Source organism: Pongo pygmaeus, chromosome 1 (genome assembly GCF_028885625.2).
Source record: "Pongo pygmaeus isolate AG05252 chromosome 1, NHGRI_mPonPyg2-v2.0_pri, whole genome shotgun sequence".
Lineage (NCBI taxonomy): Eukaryota > Metazoa > Chordata > Mammalia > Primates > Hominidae > Pongo > Pongo pygmaeus.
The window spans coordinates 135647398-135664588 of record NC_072373.2 but is presented as its reverse complement, the minus strand read 5'-3'; the positions used below and the strand labels follow the sequence as shown (position 1 = coordinate 135664588).

General features: G+C 38.1%; 1 protein-coding gene across 5 annotated transcripts in view; it reads left to right on the top strand.

Moving 5' to 3' along the window:
- Positions 1–17191, top strand: part of ABCD3 (ATP binding cassette subfamily D member 3) — a 96972-nt gene that overhangs the window by 23123 nt on the left and 56658 nt on the right. For 2 of the 5 annotated variants that reach the window (XM_054475736.2, XM_054475728.2), the window contains exon 2: positions 16093–16164. The exons of the other annotated variants lie outside the window; for them this stretch is intronic. In XM_054475736.2, the coding sequence (XP_054331711.1) occupies positions 16093–16164 (72 nt within the window). The remainder of the gene's footprint in view (positions 1–16092; positions 16165–17191) is intronic. 5 annotated transcript variants of the gene reach the window in all.

Here is a 17191-nt window from a genome sequence, read left to right as displayed (position 1 = left end):
TATATTTGACTATATAAAATTTAAAAGCTTCTGTGTGGTAAAAACCCACCATAACAAAAGACAAATGACAAACTTATAGAACATATCTGTAATATATATCACAGATAAAGGGCTAATAAGTATATAATTGATTCTTAAACATGTGATTAACCTCACTTAAAATATGAGAAATGCAAATTTAATCTATACTAAGATACTGTTTCACATATTACTTTGGCAAAAACTTAAAAATGTAACAATATACTTTATTGGTGAGGCTGTGAAGAAACTGGAACTCTCTTACAATCCTGGTGGTAATGCAGAGGTACAGCCTTTGTGGAGTGGAATTTGATTATAGCTAACAAAGTTGCATATGCATTTATGTATTGACTCAGCAGTCCCACTGAGGATACAGCTCTGAAAGTGTGCAAATACAGATGTGTAGGGTTATTCATTGGGCATTTCTTGTTATTACAAACTATTGGAGACAACCTAAATGCCCATACATGCATAAGAGGTGGTTGAATAAACTATGGTACTTACACACAATGGAGTGTTATAGAGCTGTGAAGAAAAATGAAGATGCTTTCTATGGACTGATAGAAAGTGATTTCTAGGAAACATTAAGTGAAAAGTACAAAAGACTAGGTATGCTATCTTTTATGTAAGAAAGAAGGGAAAATCAAATAAATATGTTATTTGCTCATTTTGTACAAAAAGAAACAAGATGGATAAATAAGGAAATGATGAAACTGGTTACTTAGAGGGTATGAGTAAGAACAGGGTCAAAAGGAAGGGGTGGTTGAACAGGGTTAAGAGGATATTATTGGGATAATCAGAGAAATTGGAATAAGGTCTGATTAGTTTTAGTATTCTATCCATGTTAATTTCATGATTTTGATAATTGTACTATAGTTATATAAGAGAAAGTCTTTGTTTTTAGAATATAAACACTGAAATATTTAGAAGTAACTTAATCTCAGATGGCTTAGGAAAAAATGCATGTGTGTGTATATATAGAGAAGAATAAAGCAAATTTGTTAGAACATTAATTGGGAAATCTAGATGGAAGGCATAGAGAATTCAGTGTATTATTCTGGCAGATTTTCAGTACGTTTGCAATCATATCAGAATTAAAAGTTTATTTTAAAAATACTGTGCAATTGCTATAAGCCGTTTTCCCAGAATTCCGTCTGTAAGATGACTTATGTGGCTCTTCTGCCTTTTTTCTAAAGGACTTCCATATTTTTATGGAACACTATTTTATAGTTGCTGTGGAGGAACCCAATTTTATGAGTGTAGTGAATCTTATAAACAAGTTATGAAATGTGCTTTAGTTATCAACTTTTGCATTGGTATTGTATATAATTTTTTAAATAGTCTTTACATTAAAAAATGGTTTAAATGTATTTAGGAGGTATAAGTGCAGATTTCTTACATGCATATATTACACAGCAGTGAAGTCTGGGCTTTTAGTGTACCCGTCACCTGAATAGTGAACGTTCTACCCAATAGGTAATTTTTTCAACCCTCACCCTGCCACCGTCCCACCTTTAGTAATCTGCAGTGTCTTATTCCACTCTGTATGTTTATATGTACACATCGTTAAGCTCCCACTTATAAGTGAGAACATTTGATAGTTGACTTTGTTTCGAAGTTATTTCATGGGATAATAGCCTCCAGTTCTGTCCATGTTGCTGTGAAAGACATGATTTCATTCTTTTTTATGGCTGAGTAGTAGTCCATGGTATATATGTACCACATTTTTCTTATCCAGTCCTCCATTGTTGGGCACTTAGATTGATTCCATATCTTTACTATTGTGAATAGTGCTGTGATAAACATACCAGTGCAGATATCTTTTTTGTATATATATTTTCTTTCCCTTTGGATATATACCCAATAGGGGGATTGCTGGATGGAATGGTAGTTCTGTTTTTAGTTCTTTGAGAAATCACCATACTGTTTTCCATAAAGATGGTAATAATTTATATTCTCACCACAGTGTGTAAGCATTCCTTTTTCTCCACATCCTCGCCAACATCTGTTGTTTTTTGACTTTTTAATAGCCATTTTGACTGGTATAAGATGGTATCTCCTTGTGGTTTTAGTTTGCATTTCTCTGATGATTAGTGATGTTGAGCATTTTTTCATGTTTTTGGCCCCTTTGTATGTCTTCTTTTGAAAAATGTCTGTTCATGTTTTTTGCCCACTTTTTAATAGGGTTACTTGTTTTTTTCTTGTTGAGCTGAGTTCCTTGTGTATTCTGGATATTAGCCCTTTATTGGATGCATAGTTTGCAAATATTTTTTGCCATTCTGTAGGTTGTCTGTTTACTCCATAGACTGTTTCTTTTGTTGTGTAGAAGCTTTTTAGTTTAAGTCTCATTTGTCTATTTTTGTTTTTGTTGTGCTTGGTTTTGGGACTTGGTCATAAATTCTTTGCCTAGGCCAATGTCTAGAAGAGCTTTCCTTTTGTTTTATAAACAAGTTATAAAATGTGCTTATCAGCTTCTGGGATTTGTGTAGTTTTAGGTCTTATGATAAGATCATTAATCCATCTTGAGTTAATTTTTGTATGTGGTGAGAGGTAGGGGTCCAGTTTCGTTCTACATATGGCTATCTAATTTTCCCAGCACTGTTTATTGAATGGGGTGTCCTTTCCCCAGTGCATATTTTTGTTGACTTTGTAGAAGATCCGTAGGTTGTAGGTGTGTGATGTTATTTCAGGGTTCTGTATTGTGTTTGTATAGAAATTTTAGAATTCGCGTGTTGGGATTTTGGTGGAGATTGCTTCTGATATATAGATCACTTTCTAATATTGGTTATATTGCCATATTTTTTTGGATCAGTCTTGCCATGAGCTTATAAAATGTGTTAATTTTTCCAAAAATTAAACTTTTAGTGTAGTTTTCTCTGATGTCTTTTTTATTTCATTATTTTTTGCTTCTGTGTTTTTATATTTTTTGGCTGGTCACAGTGGCTCACGCCTGTAATCCCAGCACTTTGGGATGTTGAGGCAGGCAGACCATGAGGTCAAGAGATCGAGACCATCCTGGCCAACATGGTGAAACCTCGTCTCTACTAAAAATACAAAAATTAGCTGGGCGTGGTGGCATGCGCCTGTAGTCCAAGCTACTTGGGAGGCTGAGGCAGGAGAATTGCTTGAACCTGGGAGGCGGAGGTTGCATTGAGCCAAGATTGTGCCACTGTACTCCAGCCTGGGCAGCAGAGTGAGACTCCATCTCAAAAAAAAAAAAAAAAAAAAAAAAAAAAGGAGTCCCACTGTGTTGTCCGGTCTGGTCTCAAACTCCTGGACTCAAGCAGTTCTTCTGCCTTGGCCTCCTAAAGTGCTGTGATTACAGGTGTGAGCCACTGCACCTGGCCATTTTTATTTATTTTAAATTATTGTAGGCACTGGACAACACGTTGAACCTTCTTTTTAAATATACGCATTTAAGGTTATAAAGTTCTTTGTGAACACTGCTTTAGTTGGAGCCTGCAGATTTTTTGTTACATAAACCTTTTCATTTTGTAAATCTGTTCTTATATATATTATTCATTTCAAAATATTTTCTGATTTCTTTGACCCATGACTTTTCACCACCCCAAAGTTCAGTGGTTTCAACGATTATCTTTTACCCTTAGTTCTGTGGGTGGCTGGGCAGTTCTTCTGCTGGTTTTGTCTAGGTTCACCTGTAAGACTGTTGATTTCTTTTTTCCATTATTTCATTTTTTGTTGGGAACAGGCTCCCAAAACTGGCCATAAACAAAATCTCTGCAGCACTGTGACATGTTTGTGATAGCCACGATGCCCATGCTGAAGGTTGCGGGTTTACCGGAATGAGGGCAAGGGACACCCGGCCCACCCAGGGCGGAAAACTGCTTAAGGCTTTCTTAAACCACAAACTATAGCATGAGCAATCTGTGCCTTAAGGACATGTTCCTGCTGCAGATAACTAGCCAGACCCATCCTCTTGTTTTGGCCCATCCCTTTATTTCCTGTAAGAAATGCTTTTAGTTAATCTCTAACCTATAGAAACAATGCTTATACTGGCTTGCTATCAATAAATATGTGGGTAAATCTCTGTTTGGGGCTCTCAGCTCTGAAGGCTGTGAGACCCCTGATTTCCGACTCCACACTCTATATTTCTGTGTATGTGTGTCTTTAATTCCTCTAGCGCCACTGGGTTAAGGTCTCCACGACTGAGCTGGTCTCGGCAAGTGGCGCCCATACATGGGGCTCGAACCCACGTTGAAGGGTCGCTGGAGTGACGGTTGGAGAACATGGAACTAAGCAGGAGGACACCCGGGTACTGTTAAGCAGTCCCCATGGTGGGTAAGAAGGGGAGCTTGGAAGCATCAGGATAACACTGGGACAAGTGTGGGCTCTGGTTCGTTCCACCTTGGAACCTTTTCACACTGATGTGGAAGGAGGGTATAACGAAGTAACAGAGCAGGTTTGTTTGCCACCTAAAGCAAAAACAGCAAAGGAAGAAGAGGTTCATCCCTACTCTCCTGCACCCCATCCTTATTTTGAAGAAAAGGAGTAGCCTGACTCTCCAGATCTTTCTTTTCCAGAGGACATTGGGCGAAAAGTAGTTGCCCCAGTGACTGTTCGAGCAGTGCCTCTTCAGTGCTGTAAAACAGGGACCAAAAGAACCGTACATGGATTTTATAGCTCGGTTACAGGAGTCTCTTAAAAAGGTGATTGCAGATTCAGCTGCTCAGGATATAGTGTTGCGGTTATTAGCTTTCAGCAATGCTAATCCCGAGTGCCAGGCTGCTCTGCGACCTATTAGAGGGAAAGTACATTTAGTTGATTATATCAAAGCCTGTGATGGTATTGGAGGTAATCTGCCTAAGGCTACTCTGCTAGCCCAAGCAATGGCAGGACTGAGAGTGGGTAAAGGAAATACTCCATTTCCTGGAGCTTGTTCTAACTGTGGGAAGCATGGTCATACTAAAAAAGAATGTAGAAAAAAATCAGTGAGTCAGGCTGCCAGATAGGGGAAAAAAGAAAACTGCTGAGCCTGAAATATGTCCAAAATGTGAAAAAGGAAAACATTGGGCTAATCGGTGTCACTCTAACTTTGATAAAGGTGGGAACCCAATTTCGGGCCCCATTCCAAATGGGGGCATTTCCAGCTCAGGCCATTCCCTCACCCCTGTGCAATGTCTGTCCCCTGCCACAGCTGGTAGTGCCGTGGTAGATTTATGCTGCACAAAAGCTGTGAGCCTTCTGCCTGGGGAACCCCTGCAAAAGGTCCCAATAGGAGTCTGTGGACCCTTGCCAGCGGGGACAATAGGATTACTTCTAGGAAGGTCTAATTTAAATTTAAAAGGAGTACAAATACATACAGGAGTCATTGATTCAGATTACAATGGAGAAATTCAAATTGTTATATCTACTTCTGTTCCTTGGAAAGCAGAGCCAGGAGAGCGCATAGCACAGCTCCTGATTGTGCTGTATGTGGAAATGGGGAAAAGTGAAATTAAGCAGGAGGATTTGGAAGCACAAATAGACAAGGCAAAGCAGCTTATTGGGTGAATCAAATTACTGATAAATGTCCTACCTGTGACATAACTATTCAGGGAAAGAAATTTAAGGGTTGGGTAGATACAGGAGCGGACATTTCAATCATTTCTCTACAGCACTGGCTGTCTGCGTGGCCAATTCAACCCGTTCAATTTAACACAGTTGGAGTTGGTAAAGCCCCTGAAGTGTATCAAAGTAGTTATATTTTGCGTTGTGAAGGGTCTGATGGACAACCTGGGACTATTCAACCAATTATAACTTCTGTACCTATAAATCTATGGGGAAGAGATTTATTACAATAATGGGGAGCAAAAGTTCTAATTCCAGGGCAATTAAACAACCCTCAAAGTCAACATATGATGCATGAAATTGGGTATCTCCCTGGTATGTGACTAGGAAAAAATTTGCAAGGTTCAAAGGAACTGCTTTAAGCGGAAAGACAAAGTTCCTGCCAAGGTTTAGGATATCATTTTTGATGGCAGCCATTGTTAAGCCTCCAGAACCTATACCTTTAAAATGGTGAACAGATAAGCCAATTTGGATAGAACAGTGGCCACTAAGTAAAGAGAAACTGGAGGCTTTAGAGGACTTCGTTAATAAACAATTAGAAGAAGGACACATAGCTCCAACATTTTCCCCTTGGAATTTGCCAGTTTTTGTAATTAAGAAAAAATCAGGTAAATGGAGAATGTTAACTGATTTAAGAGCCATTAATTCAGTTATACAACCTATGGGAACATGGGAGCATTGCAGCCAGGATTGCCTTCTCCTGCTATGATTTAAAAAAATTGGCTTTTAATAGTCATAGATTTAAAAGACTGTTTCTTTACTATCCCCTTAGCTGAGCAGGACTGTGAACGGTTTGCATTTACAATTCCTGCAGTAAACAACCTGCAGCCTGCTAAGCGTTTTCATTGGAAAGTGTTGCCACAGGGCATGTTAAACGGTCCAACAATTTGCCAGACTTATGTAGGGCAAGCAATTGAACCTATTGGTAAAAAATTTTCACAGTGTTACATTATTCATTATATGGACAGTATACTTTGTGCTGCCCCCTATTGAGAAACATTACCCCAATGTTGTGATCACTTGCAAAATTCAATTTCTGGTACTGGTTTAATTATAGCTCCTGACAAAATTCAGACTACTACTTCTTACTCCTACTTGGGGACCTTAGTAAATGACATTAACATTGTGCCACAGAAAGTAGCCATATGTAGGGATCAATTTAAAACATTAAATGACTTTCAAAAATTACTAGGGGACATTAATTGGATACAACCTGCTCTAGGCATTCCTACCTATGCCATGAGTAATCTGTTTTCTATCCTTAGAGGAGATCCTAGTCTCACTAGCCCTTGGCAATTAACAAAAGAAGCTAAGGCAGAGCTTCAGCTAATCGAAAAGCAAGTCCATAAAGCTCAAATAAATAGAATAGATCCAGAGAAGACTCTAGATTTGCCAGTTTTTCCAACTCAGCATTCATCTACTGGTGTTATTGTCCGCGAGCAGGACTTAGTAGAGTGGCTTTTTCTTCCACATACTAATTCACGGACTCTAACTCCTTATTTGGATCAAATTGCTACTATGATAGGAAATGGGAGAACCCAGATTGTTAGATTACATGGATATGATCCTGGAAAAATTGTTGTCCCTCTCACGAAGGCACAAATACAGCAAGCTTTTATAAATAGTCTTACTTGGCAAACCCATTTAGCTCACTTTGTGGGTATTCTCGATAATCATTTTCCTAAAATGAAACTGTTTCAATTTTTGAAATGAACTAATTGGATCCTCCCTAGAATAACTAAATTTAAACCAATTGAAGGTGCTGAGAATGTTTTTACAGATGGGTCTAGTAATGGTAAAGCTTCTTATTTTGGATCAAAAGGTAAAGTTTTCCAGACGCCCTATACTTCAGCTCAAAAAGCGGAGCTTGTAGCTGTAATTGAGGTATTGACTGCTTTTAATATGCCTATTAATGTGATTTCTGATTCTTCATACGTGGTTCATTCCACACAATTAATTGAAAATGCTCAGTTATGATTTCTTCTGCCTGTGTTAAACGTCACCTTTTGCAGTGTTTTGCGGTGATGGGCATTCCAGCTTCTATTAAAACAGATAATGCCCCAGGCTGTACTAGCCAAGCTCTAGCTGCATTTTTCTCTATATGGAATATTAAACACAGTACTGGTATCCCATATAATTCTCAAGGACAAGCCATAGTGGAAAGTATGAATCTGTCCCTGAAACAGCAGTTGCAGAAGCAGAGGGGGATAAACAGGGACTACGGGACACCCCATATGCAATTGAATCTAGCGTTATTAACTTTAAATTTTTTTAGCGTGCCTAAAGGCTAGATGCTATCAGCGGCTGAACAGCATCTACAGAAACCAGTTGCAAAGACAGAAGCAGAACAACTGGTTTGGTGGAGAGATCTGATAACAAAAAGTTGGGAAATAGGTAAAATAATAACTTGGGGTAGAGGTTATGCTTGTGTTTCTCCAGGACCGAATCAACAGCTGATTTGGATACCATTAAGACACCTGAAACCTTATTATGAGCCAGATGCCAAGGAAGAGATTCTGGGAGGATCCTGAGGACTCCCTAGTTGCAGCCATGTCGAGACTGACACTGAGGAGGACCCCAACTGTCACGAGCAATACCTGTCGAACACAGCCACTTACTTGGGGACAGATCAAGAAGCTGTCACAGATGGCGGAATAAAAACCTGAGGAAAGCAGGACAACCAGTCACAATGAGTAATTTGATGGTAGCTATGATAGCGGTGATTACCATTGCCGTGAGTATTCCTTCAACAGTGGCTGACACAGAGAACAATTATACTTATTGGGCATATTTATCAATCTTGGCTGGTAATGATGTCTGGATGTAATCACTCTATGACACAGTTACACATGCTTTCTGATCTCAATATTTACCGTAATGAATCTGCTCCTATAATTGAGGCATACCGCCCTCAAAAAGCTATTTGTAAACAAAATTGAACCTGGCCAGAGAAAATGAACGTACTTGTTTAGGAAGATTGCATTGCAGAACAGGCAGAGGTGCTGCACAGTGATTCCTATGGAATCATTATTGATTGGTCCCCTAAGGGGATGTTTAGCTTGAATTACATCTCTCAGTCTGCGTGCCACAGCCACACTATGTTCAGCTGGTCTAAACAAAATGGTCAGATGGTAGAAATGGTAAGAAGTATGGCAAGAGTTCCTATTATCTGGAAACATGGCGGTATGGTGGCACCTCAACCTCAAATGATATGGCCTGCTGTGGGAGCTAAACATAAGGATTTGTGGAAACTATTAATGGCTGTTAACAAGATCAAAATTTGGGAAAGAATAAAAAAGCATCTAGAAGGACACACTACAAACTTGTCTTTGGATATTGCAAAATTAAAAGAACAAATATTTAAAGCAACCCAGGCACACCTGACCTTAATGCCAGGAACTAGAGTGCTTGAAGGAGCTGCAGACAGATTAGCAGCTAGTAACCCATTAAAATGGATTAAAAACACTTAGAAGCTCTGTGATTTCACTGATGATTGTGCTTTTAATCTGTGTTGTTTGTCTTTGTATAGTCTGAAGATGCGGATTCCAACTCCTGTGAGAAGTAGCTAACCGTGACAAAGCTGCCTTTGCTTTTATTGCTTTGCAAAACAAATAAGGGGGACATGTTGGGAACAGGACCCCAAACCTGGCCATAAACTGGCCCCAGAACTGGCCATAAACAAAATCTCTGCAGCACTGTGACATGTTCCTGATAGCCACGATGCCCATGCTGAAGGTTGTGGGTTTACCGGAATGAGGGCAAGGAACACCTGGCCCACCCAGGGCGGAAAACCGCTTAAGGCTTTCTTAAACCACAAACAATAGCATGAGCGATCTGTGTCTTAAGAACATGTTCCTGCTGCAGATAACTAGCCAGACCCATCCCTTTATTTCCCGTAAGAAATGCTTTTAGTTAATCTATAGAAACAATGCTTATCACTGGCTTGCTGTCAATAAATGTGTGGGTAAATCTCTGTTTGGGGCTCTCAGCTCTGAAGGCTGTGAGACCCCTGATTTCCCACCCCACACTCTGTATTTCTGTGTGTGTGTGTCTTTAATTCCTCTAGTGCTGCTGGGTTAGGGTCTCCACGACTGAGCTAATCTCGGCAATTTTTACCCCTTCTAGTAGTTTAGAAGTTATTCTCTTTTCTTTTACAAGTTACCCTAGAACTTTTAACATGGGTTTCATTTTTTTCAAGTCTAAACATTAATCAGTAATACTTTATCATCCTCCCAGATAGTAAAAATACTTTAGAATACTACCTTCATTGACTTTTCTCCTAATTTATGAGCATTTGTTGTGGTGTAACTTTTTCTTAGCCATGTGAAATCTCTTAAACCTATTGATTGTATATTTAACTTCAATTGTATATTTTATTTTTAGAAATTTCATTTGGTTTTTTCAGATCAGTGTTACTTTTTGGTAGGTATCTTCTTGGTAGGTACCTACTTCTTGTTAGGTATCTTAAAAATTTTTTTGTGTGTATTTAAAAAAATACAGTTTACATTGTTTTATAGGATGACTCTGGAAATGCCAACTGAAATCTTGGGTTTGTTTTTGTTTTCTGTAATTTCTGCTGGTCCTTGGTTATGGAGTCTAATTTCCTTAGTGCTTGATTATTTTTTATTATGGTCTGGACATTTTATTTAAAATTACTTGTCAGAATAATTTTGAGGCTTATAATAAACATACTTCCCTTTTAAGAGCAAAGTTTGCTTCTTTACCCAGGAGCATTGTCAGTCAGGGAACAACTTAAACCAAGTTCCTTGAGAACACATTCTAAATTTTTTAGAACAGCATCTTAATAAACAAAAACAACACTCACGTTTCAGATTTTATATTTTTGTTTCCCAAAGGATTTATATCACTGTATTTCCAAATCATTGTCATGTTAATGTCTTTCAAATCAACATCTCTGCTCATGAACTTCAAATCTAAGCATTTTAAAAAATTGTGTTCTGAACATTTGTGTATACTTAGCTTACGGGATGTGAAATCAACATGTTTACAGTGAATCCAATTACTGTTTCTCTGAATGCTTATTTTACTGTTATTCTTTATTGTACTCAGTGAAATCACTGTCCTCCAGTCACCCACGGTGCAAACTGCGTTTGAGACTTGGAGAAAAATACTTTGCCATTTGAGATATCAGTTTGGAGTTGATAGCTGCTAATACTTCCTCTGTCTTAAATTTGTGGTCTTCTCTCCCTCTCATTTCCATATGCAGTTAGTTCCCAACTCTTATTTATTCCCTTACTTGTCATTTCGCAATTTTCATGCTTCTTTCTTCCACTCTCATACCCACTGTCTTTGTTCAGGCATTCATCATCTCTGATCTTGGGATAATCCTTGGGTGCCTAATACATTCTAATCACTGAGGGCAAAAGTTATCAGTAAATATTATTGTCCCCACTCTTATAATGAGGATACATCTTTCTTCAGTCACACAGCCAGTAAATGGTGTAATAATAATCACTAACATTTTTTGAATCTTTACTTTGTGCCAGGCTGTATTATAAGCACATTACATGGTTTAGGTAATGGTGTTATTATCTCCATTTTTCAAATGAGTGAACTAAGGGACAGAGAGATTACATAATTTGCCAAAAGTCACACAGCTAGCACATAGTCGAATTGGGATTCTAGTCCAGGAACTCTCTCTAGAGTCATACCAGGATTTGAACAGATTTAGTCTCTTTCTGAAACGTGTACGTTCTTTGTATATCATATTAGAAAAGACGGTTTTCCTTTCTTCTAATATATCCTGCTCTCTTAAGAAATCAGTTCTTTTGCTTATGGTGTTCCTTTATTGTAGAACATCATATCATTCTTTTAATCATCTCACCCTAAATCCTGTCTATTTTTTAAGTCTAAGTTTAGATTCCACATCATTTCTGGAGTAAAGTTTTCACTTTTTCTCCCCCTTGGGTTAACATTAGTTGCTCCTGCCTTTCATAGCACCTTGTTTAGACCGTAATACTTAACTTTGTCTGATATGATAGTTGCTTTTCTGTATTTTTCTCTAGGTGGATTGTAAAATCTTTGAGGGCAAGTACTTTACCTGGTAATCTTTAAGTCCCTTATGATGTACCTGGAGAGCCTGTGGTCTGTAGTAGGGTATTGATAAGTTTGTAGAGTTTCCACTTTCATATTTTCATTTTGCAATTCTATTTCCTTAATTATTCTGAATTAGTGTTTCTTAAAGTAAAAGGCAATTTTCTTTACATTCGGCTAAAATCTTAAGTTAGTGTAAAGGCCCTGTATAATTTATTCCTGCCTACTTCTGCCCATTTCTAACCTTTCTTATCTTCACTCTATATTCTGCATATTTGTTGGCTTCCTATCTTCTGTTTCCCCTCTTTTCACTGTGATAGTGCTTCTTAGTCTGTAATTCTAGTAGATCAAAAATATCTATGTTTAACACATCACCCTATGACATGGCTTTAACTACTTTTGAGGATTTTCAGTACTGAATCAACATGTGGTGTTTTTTTAAACACTTAAGCTGTCAGTGAAAGTAATATGTGTCCAAGTAGGGGTCTTTTAGTGTGAAGTTGTGGTTATATTCAAAATTAGATAAAATAATCAAGTTATTTAGAAATGTTCTAGGTACTAGAAGGAATAGAGATATGACAATTACCTTTTCTTTTTTTTTTAAAAAAAAAAAAGAAGTGGATTCAAATGTAGCTGACCGTCTGCACATTTATTTTGAAATGGTACCTTAAAACAATTGTCTTACCCAGTGTGTGTTGTGAGGATATGTATCCTTGTACTCCTCAGATTACTTGTCATAGGCAGCTGCTCTCTGGTTAACTTGGTCCAGTTGGTTTACTGCCTTGGCTGTGGCAGGTTTCCCAGTTTCATATCTGATCACTTAGATCTTTCTGCTTTGTTGATAAAATCCAAAAGTCTTGGCCTGGCTCAACTAAAAATCTTCCTTTAAAAAATGTTTTTGAAAGTAAATTTACTAACATACTAAGCGAAACAAAGTTTAGAAGGTAAAACAAGATAGTAGTGTCTACTGTGTATCAGACATAGTCTTAGCCTGAGTAGAGATGAACAAGACATGGCCCCTGCTGTCAAGAAGCTGATGAGGGGAGAGGTATGATGTACCGATTGCCTAGGGAACACAGAGGGTGTACCTAATATACACTGTGTGAGAGTAGAGAATGGACAGGAAGGTTTCTTAGACAGGGTCACCGTGTAATTTGTTATCCTAACTGGTACAGTTTTGAGACCGAAAGAGTGCAATTAATTATTATATCAGGACAACAGATGTAAACAAGGACCATTCTGGGCAAACTTAATTCAGATGGCCGCTCCATTCCAGGAAGATAAGTGCTGAATTTTAAAGACGAGTAGTAATCAAATAAGTTGATTGATGAAGAGTCCTTTAAAGCAAAAGAGATAGTATATGAGCAAATTGTGGGGTGAGAGAGAGTGCAGTATTAGGTTGAAGCATGTGCAGTTGCCATTTTATAAGTGAGAAATGGTCAAATAATTGCATTTTCACATAGTTTAACCTGATAGATGAAGGTAACTTGAGCACAGAGTGTTTGTCCCTCGTGGCAGGAGATGAACCTGAAAAGAAGGCAGGAGCCAGATCATGAAGTTCTTTGAGTACCATTTTATGGAATTTGGATTTTTATTCTGAAAGTCATTTATGTGCATGTTTATTTTTAAATTTTAATGATAAGGTATTTATTTAATTTTTGAATAGGCAGTACATTCTCATGGTCTGAAATTTAAAAAAAATGTTGGTGTAAGTGGGAATAGTTTGTAGTTTTCTTTGTGGAATTTGATTTTGGTGTCAATGGTTTTTTTTTTGGAGACAGAGCCTTGCTCTGTTGCCCAGGCTGGAGTGCAGTGGCACAATCTCAGCTCACTGCAACCTCCACCTCCCAGGTTCAAGTGATTCTCATGCCTCAGCCTCCCCAGTAGCTGGGACTATAGGCATGCACCACCACGCCCAGCTAATTTTTGTATTTTTAATAGAGACAGGGTTTCACTATGTTGGCCAGGCTGTTCTTGAACTCCTGGCCTCAAGTGATCCGCCCGCCTCTGCCTTCCGAAGCGCTGGGATCCACCCGTCTGGACTTCCAAAGTTCTCGGCCTTCCAAACTGCAAGTGTGAGCCTGCCCAAGTTTGGGTGTCAGTGTTTTACTTGCAGCAAAAATAATGTGGAAGCTTCTTTTACCTGTGTCCTAAAACAGTTAAAGCATTGGAATTATCTGTTCACTGGGGGTTTTGTTAGAATCCCTGGTAAATTGTTTGGTTTGGTTCTTTTTTGGGGAATGGAAGGGTAGGAGGTGGGCAGCTCTCAGACAATTTTATAATTTCAGTTTTTCAGTCTGTTTTTTCTTCTCTCTGCTAGGTTTGGAAAATTATATTTTTCTAGAAAATTACCCATTTCATTCAGGCTTTCAAATTTCTTTACATAGAGTTGAGATAAGAAGTCTTTTACCTTTTTTTTTTTTCAAATTTTATCTATTTTTGTGCTCTTTTTTTTTATTTTTTGTTTTTGTACTCCTTTTAAAATCAGATTGTCTCGTGATTTATTTTCCAAAGAATCAACTCTTGAATTTTAATGTGTTGGTATTTTCTTTTCTAATGTTTTCTAACTCATTAGATTCTGCTTGGGTGGTTTTAAATTTCTTCTGCTTTTTTTTGTTCTTTATAAACTTTTGGTTGGATGCTTATATTATTTATCTTTTTTTTTCATTTTTTATTGAAATAAGGTTCTGAGCATTGCTTTAGGTGAATTCCACAGGATGTATATTTTATATAGATGTATGTGGTCTATACATATATGTATGGGTGTGCATATGTGTATGTACTTGGGTATATTCAGTATGTATATACATATACACATATTTGATGTGGTTATGGAAATAAATTGAAAGAGGACAGAAACTAATGATAACGAACTCAGAAAACAAGTGAGAATGTTATAATAGTTCACATGAGAAATTTTGATGGCCTGAATTGAAATCATAGCAGTAGAAGTGGAAAGAGCATAGAGAGAGATTGGAAATGAAGTGTATGAGAAAAGGAAAATAAATATCTTAGAATAATTCACAGCTTTGTGGTTTGAGTAGCTGGTAGATGAAGGTGTGATCACTGATTTAGGGCTTATGTTCAGTATGGAATAATGGAAGAATAGATTTGAGGTGGAAAGGTGAGTTCAGATATAGACATGTTTGCATTAAATCCAGGTACAGATACCTTATTAAAAATCAGATATTCAAGTCAGGGGCTCAGGAAAGAGGAGGAAGCTAGAGATTTTGAGGGAAGGGGTCAGAGAAAGGGTAGATAGTTGATTTTGTGGTTTGACTGAGGTGGTCTAGGATAGTATCTCTATGACCTAGAGATAGTAGGTCTAAAGATGCATTACTCAGGGTCTAAATTCTTACAGAACTTTCTTTCTTTTTTTTTTTTTAAGATGAAGTCTTGGTCTGTCACCCAAGCTGGAGTGCAGTGGTGCGATCTTGGCCCACTGCAACCTCTGCCTCCAGGGTTCAAGCCATTCTTCTGCCTCAGCCTCCCGAGTAGCTGGGATTACAGATGTACACCACCATGCCCAGCTAATTTTTATATTTTTAGTAGAGACAGCGTTTTGCCATGTTGGCCAGGCTGGTCTCAAACTCCTGACCTCAAGTGATCCACTAGCCTCGGCCTCCCAAGATGCTGGGATTACAGGCATGAGCCACCACACCTGGCCTAGAACTTTCTTTATAAAAGAACGAATTTTGTTTTCATTTTGATGATAAATTAAAAATAAATTAATATAAGCATATTCTGGGTTATCTGAATGACTACCATGCTATACAGATTTTAGTGCCAGTATTGTGTTTCAATGGTTGCTAAGTGATCATCTAGAGCCCACATGTATGATAAATCTGCTGTATTGGAACTTATATCAGGTTAATGTGTATTAATGTAAAGTCAAGAAAATCATCTTCAACTTCTGTACTCATACTGAATTGTTTTGCTATTAAAAATTTCTTTTTTAGTGATAACTACAGGTGAAAGGTATTTTCATAGAACTTCCTGAGAAACAAATCTCATAAAGAAGTTTTTAAGAAACTTATAAATGAATTTTTTTTTTTTTTTTTGAGACCGAGTTTTGCTCTCATTGCCCAGGCTGGAGGGCGATGGCACGATCTTGGCTCACCACAACCTCCGCCTCCCGGGTTCAAGCGATTCTTCTGCCTCAGCCTCCCGAGTAGCTGGGATTACAGGCATGCACCATCACGCCCGGCTAATTTTGTATTTTTAGTAGAGACGGGGTTTCTCCATGTCGGTCAGGCTGGTCTCAAACTCCCGACCTCAGGTGATCCTCCCACCTTAGCCTCCCAAAGTGCTGGGATTATAGGTGTAAGCCACTGCACCTGGCAAGAAATTTTAATTGTCACAGACTGATTAAAGAAAATAGGACTTATATGTAGATTTATGTGTTCAGGCCAATTGAAGCTTTATAAGATGTCATGGTTCCCTCTGAACAAGGTATTTCATGGAAACTTGGAGAGAGAAAAGTGATGAAGTGATGGGAGAGCTGACTGATCATGTGACTCACTGGTAGGTGTGTGTGTACATGTATATATGTATTTTTGTGAGCATCGTACTGCATGAATCTCCATTTATCTCTACATATCAATTTATAACATTTATTAGTGGTAAGCAGTGTGGCATTTTTATTGAATATTAATTTTTTTATTTTTATGTTGATATACATATACATTGTGAAATGATTAGTATTATCAAGCTATAGTCATCATTGTATACATTAGATCTCCAGAACTTATTCATCTTGCGTGACTGAACTTTGTACCTTTTGACCAGCTTTTCCCCATTTCCCCCAACCCCTGAGCCCCTGACAACCACCATTCTATTCTCTGCTTCTATGAGTTTGACTTTTTTAGATTCCACATGTAAGTGAGATCGTGCAGAATTTGTCTTTTTGGGCCTGGCTTATTTCATTTAGTATAATGTCCCCCAGGTTCATCCATGTTGTTGCAAATGACAGAATTTTTTTTTTTTTTGGAGACGGAGTCTTGCTCTGTCGCCCAGGCTGGAGTGCAGTGGCATAATCTTGGCTCACTGCAACCTCTGCCTCCCAGGTTCAAGCCAATTCTCCTGCCTCAGCCTCCCAAGTAGCTGGGACTACAGGTGCATGCCTCCACACTGGACTATTTTTTTGTATTTTAGTAGAGACAGGGTTTCACCATGTTGCCCAGGCTGGTCTTGAACTCCTGAGCTCAGGCAGTCCTCCCGCCTCGGGCTTCTGAAGTGCTAGGATTACAGGCCTGAGCTGCCACACTTAGCTCCTTTTTTTTTTTAAGCTGAATTTATTCCATTATATTTATATACCACATATTCTTTATCCATTCATCTCTCAATGGACACTCAGGTTGATTCCATATCTTTTACTGTTATGAATAATGCTGCAGGGAACGTGAGAGTGCAGATACCTCTTTGAGATACTGATTTCATTTCCTTAGGATCTATACCCAGAAGTGGGATTGCTGGATCATATGGTAGTTATGTTTTAATTTTTTGAGGAACCTCCATACTGTTTTCCGTAATGGTTGTACTAATTTATATT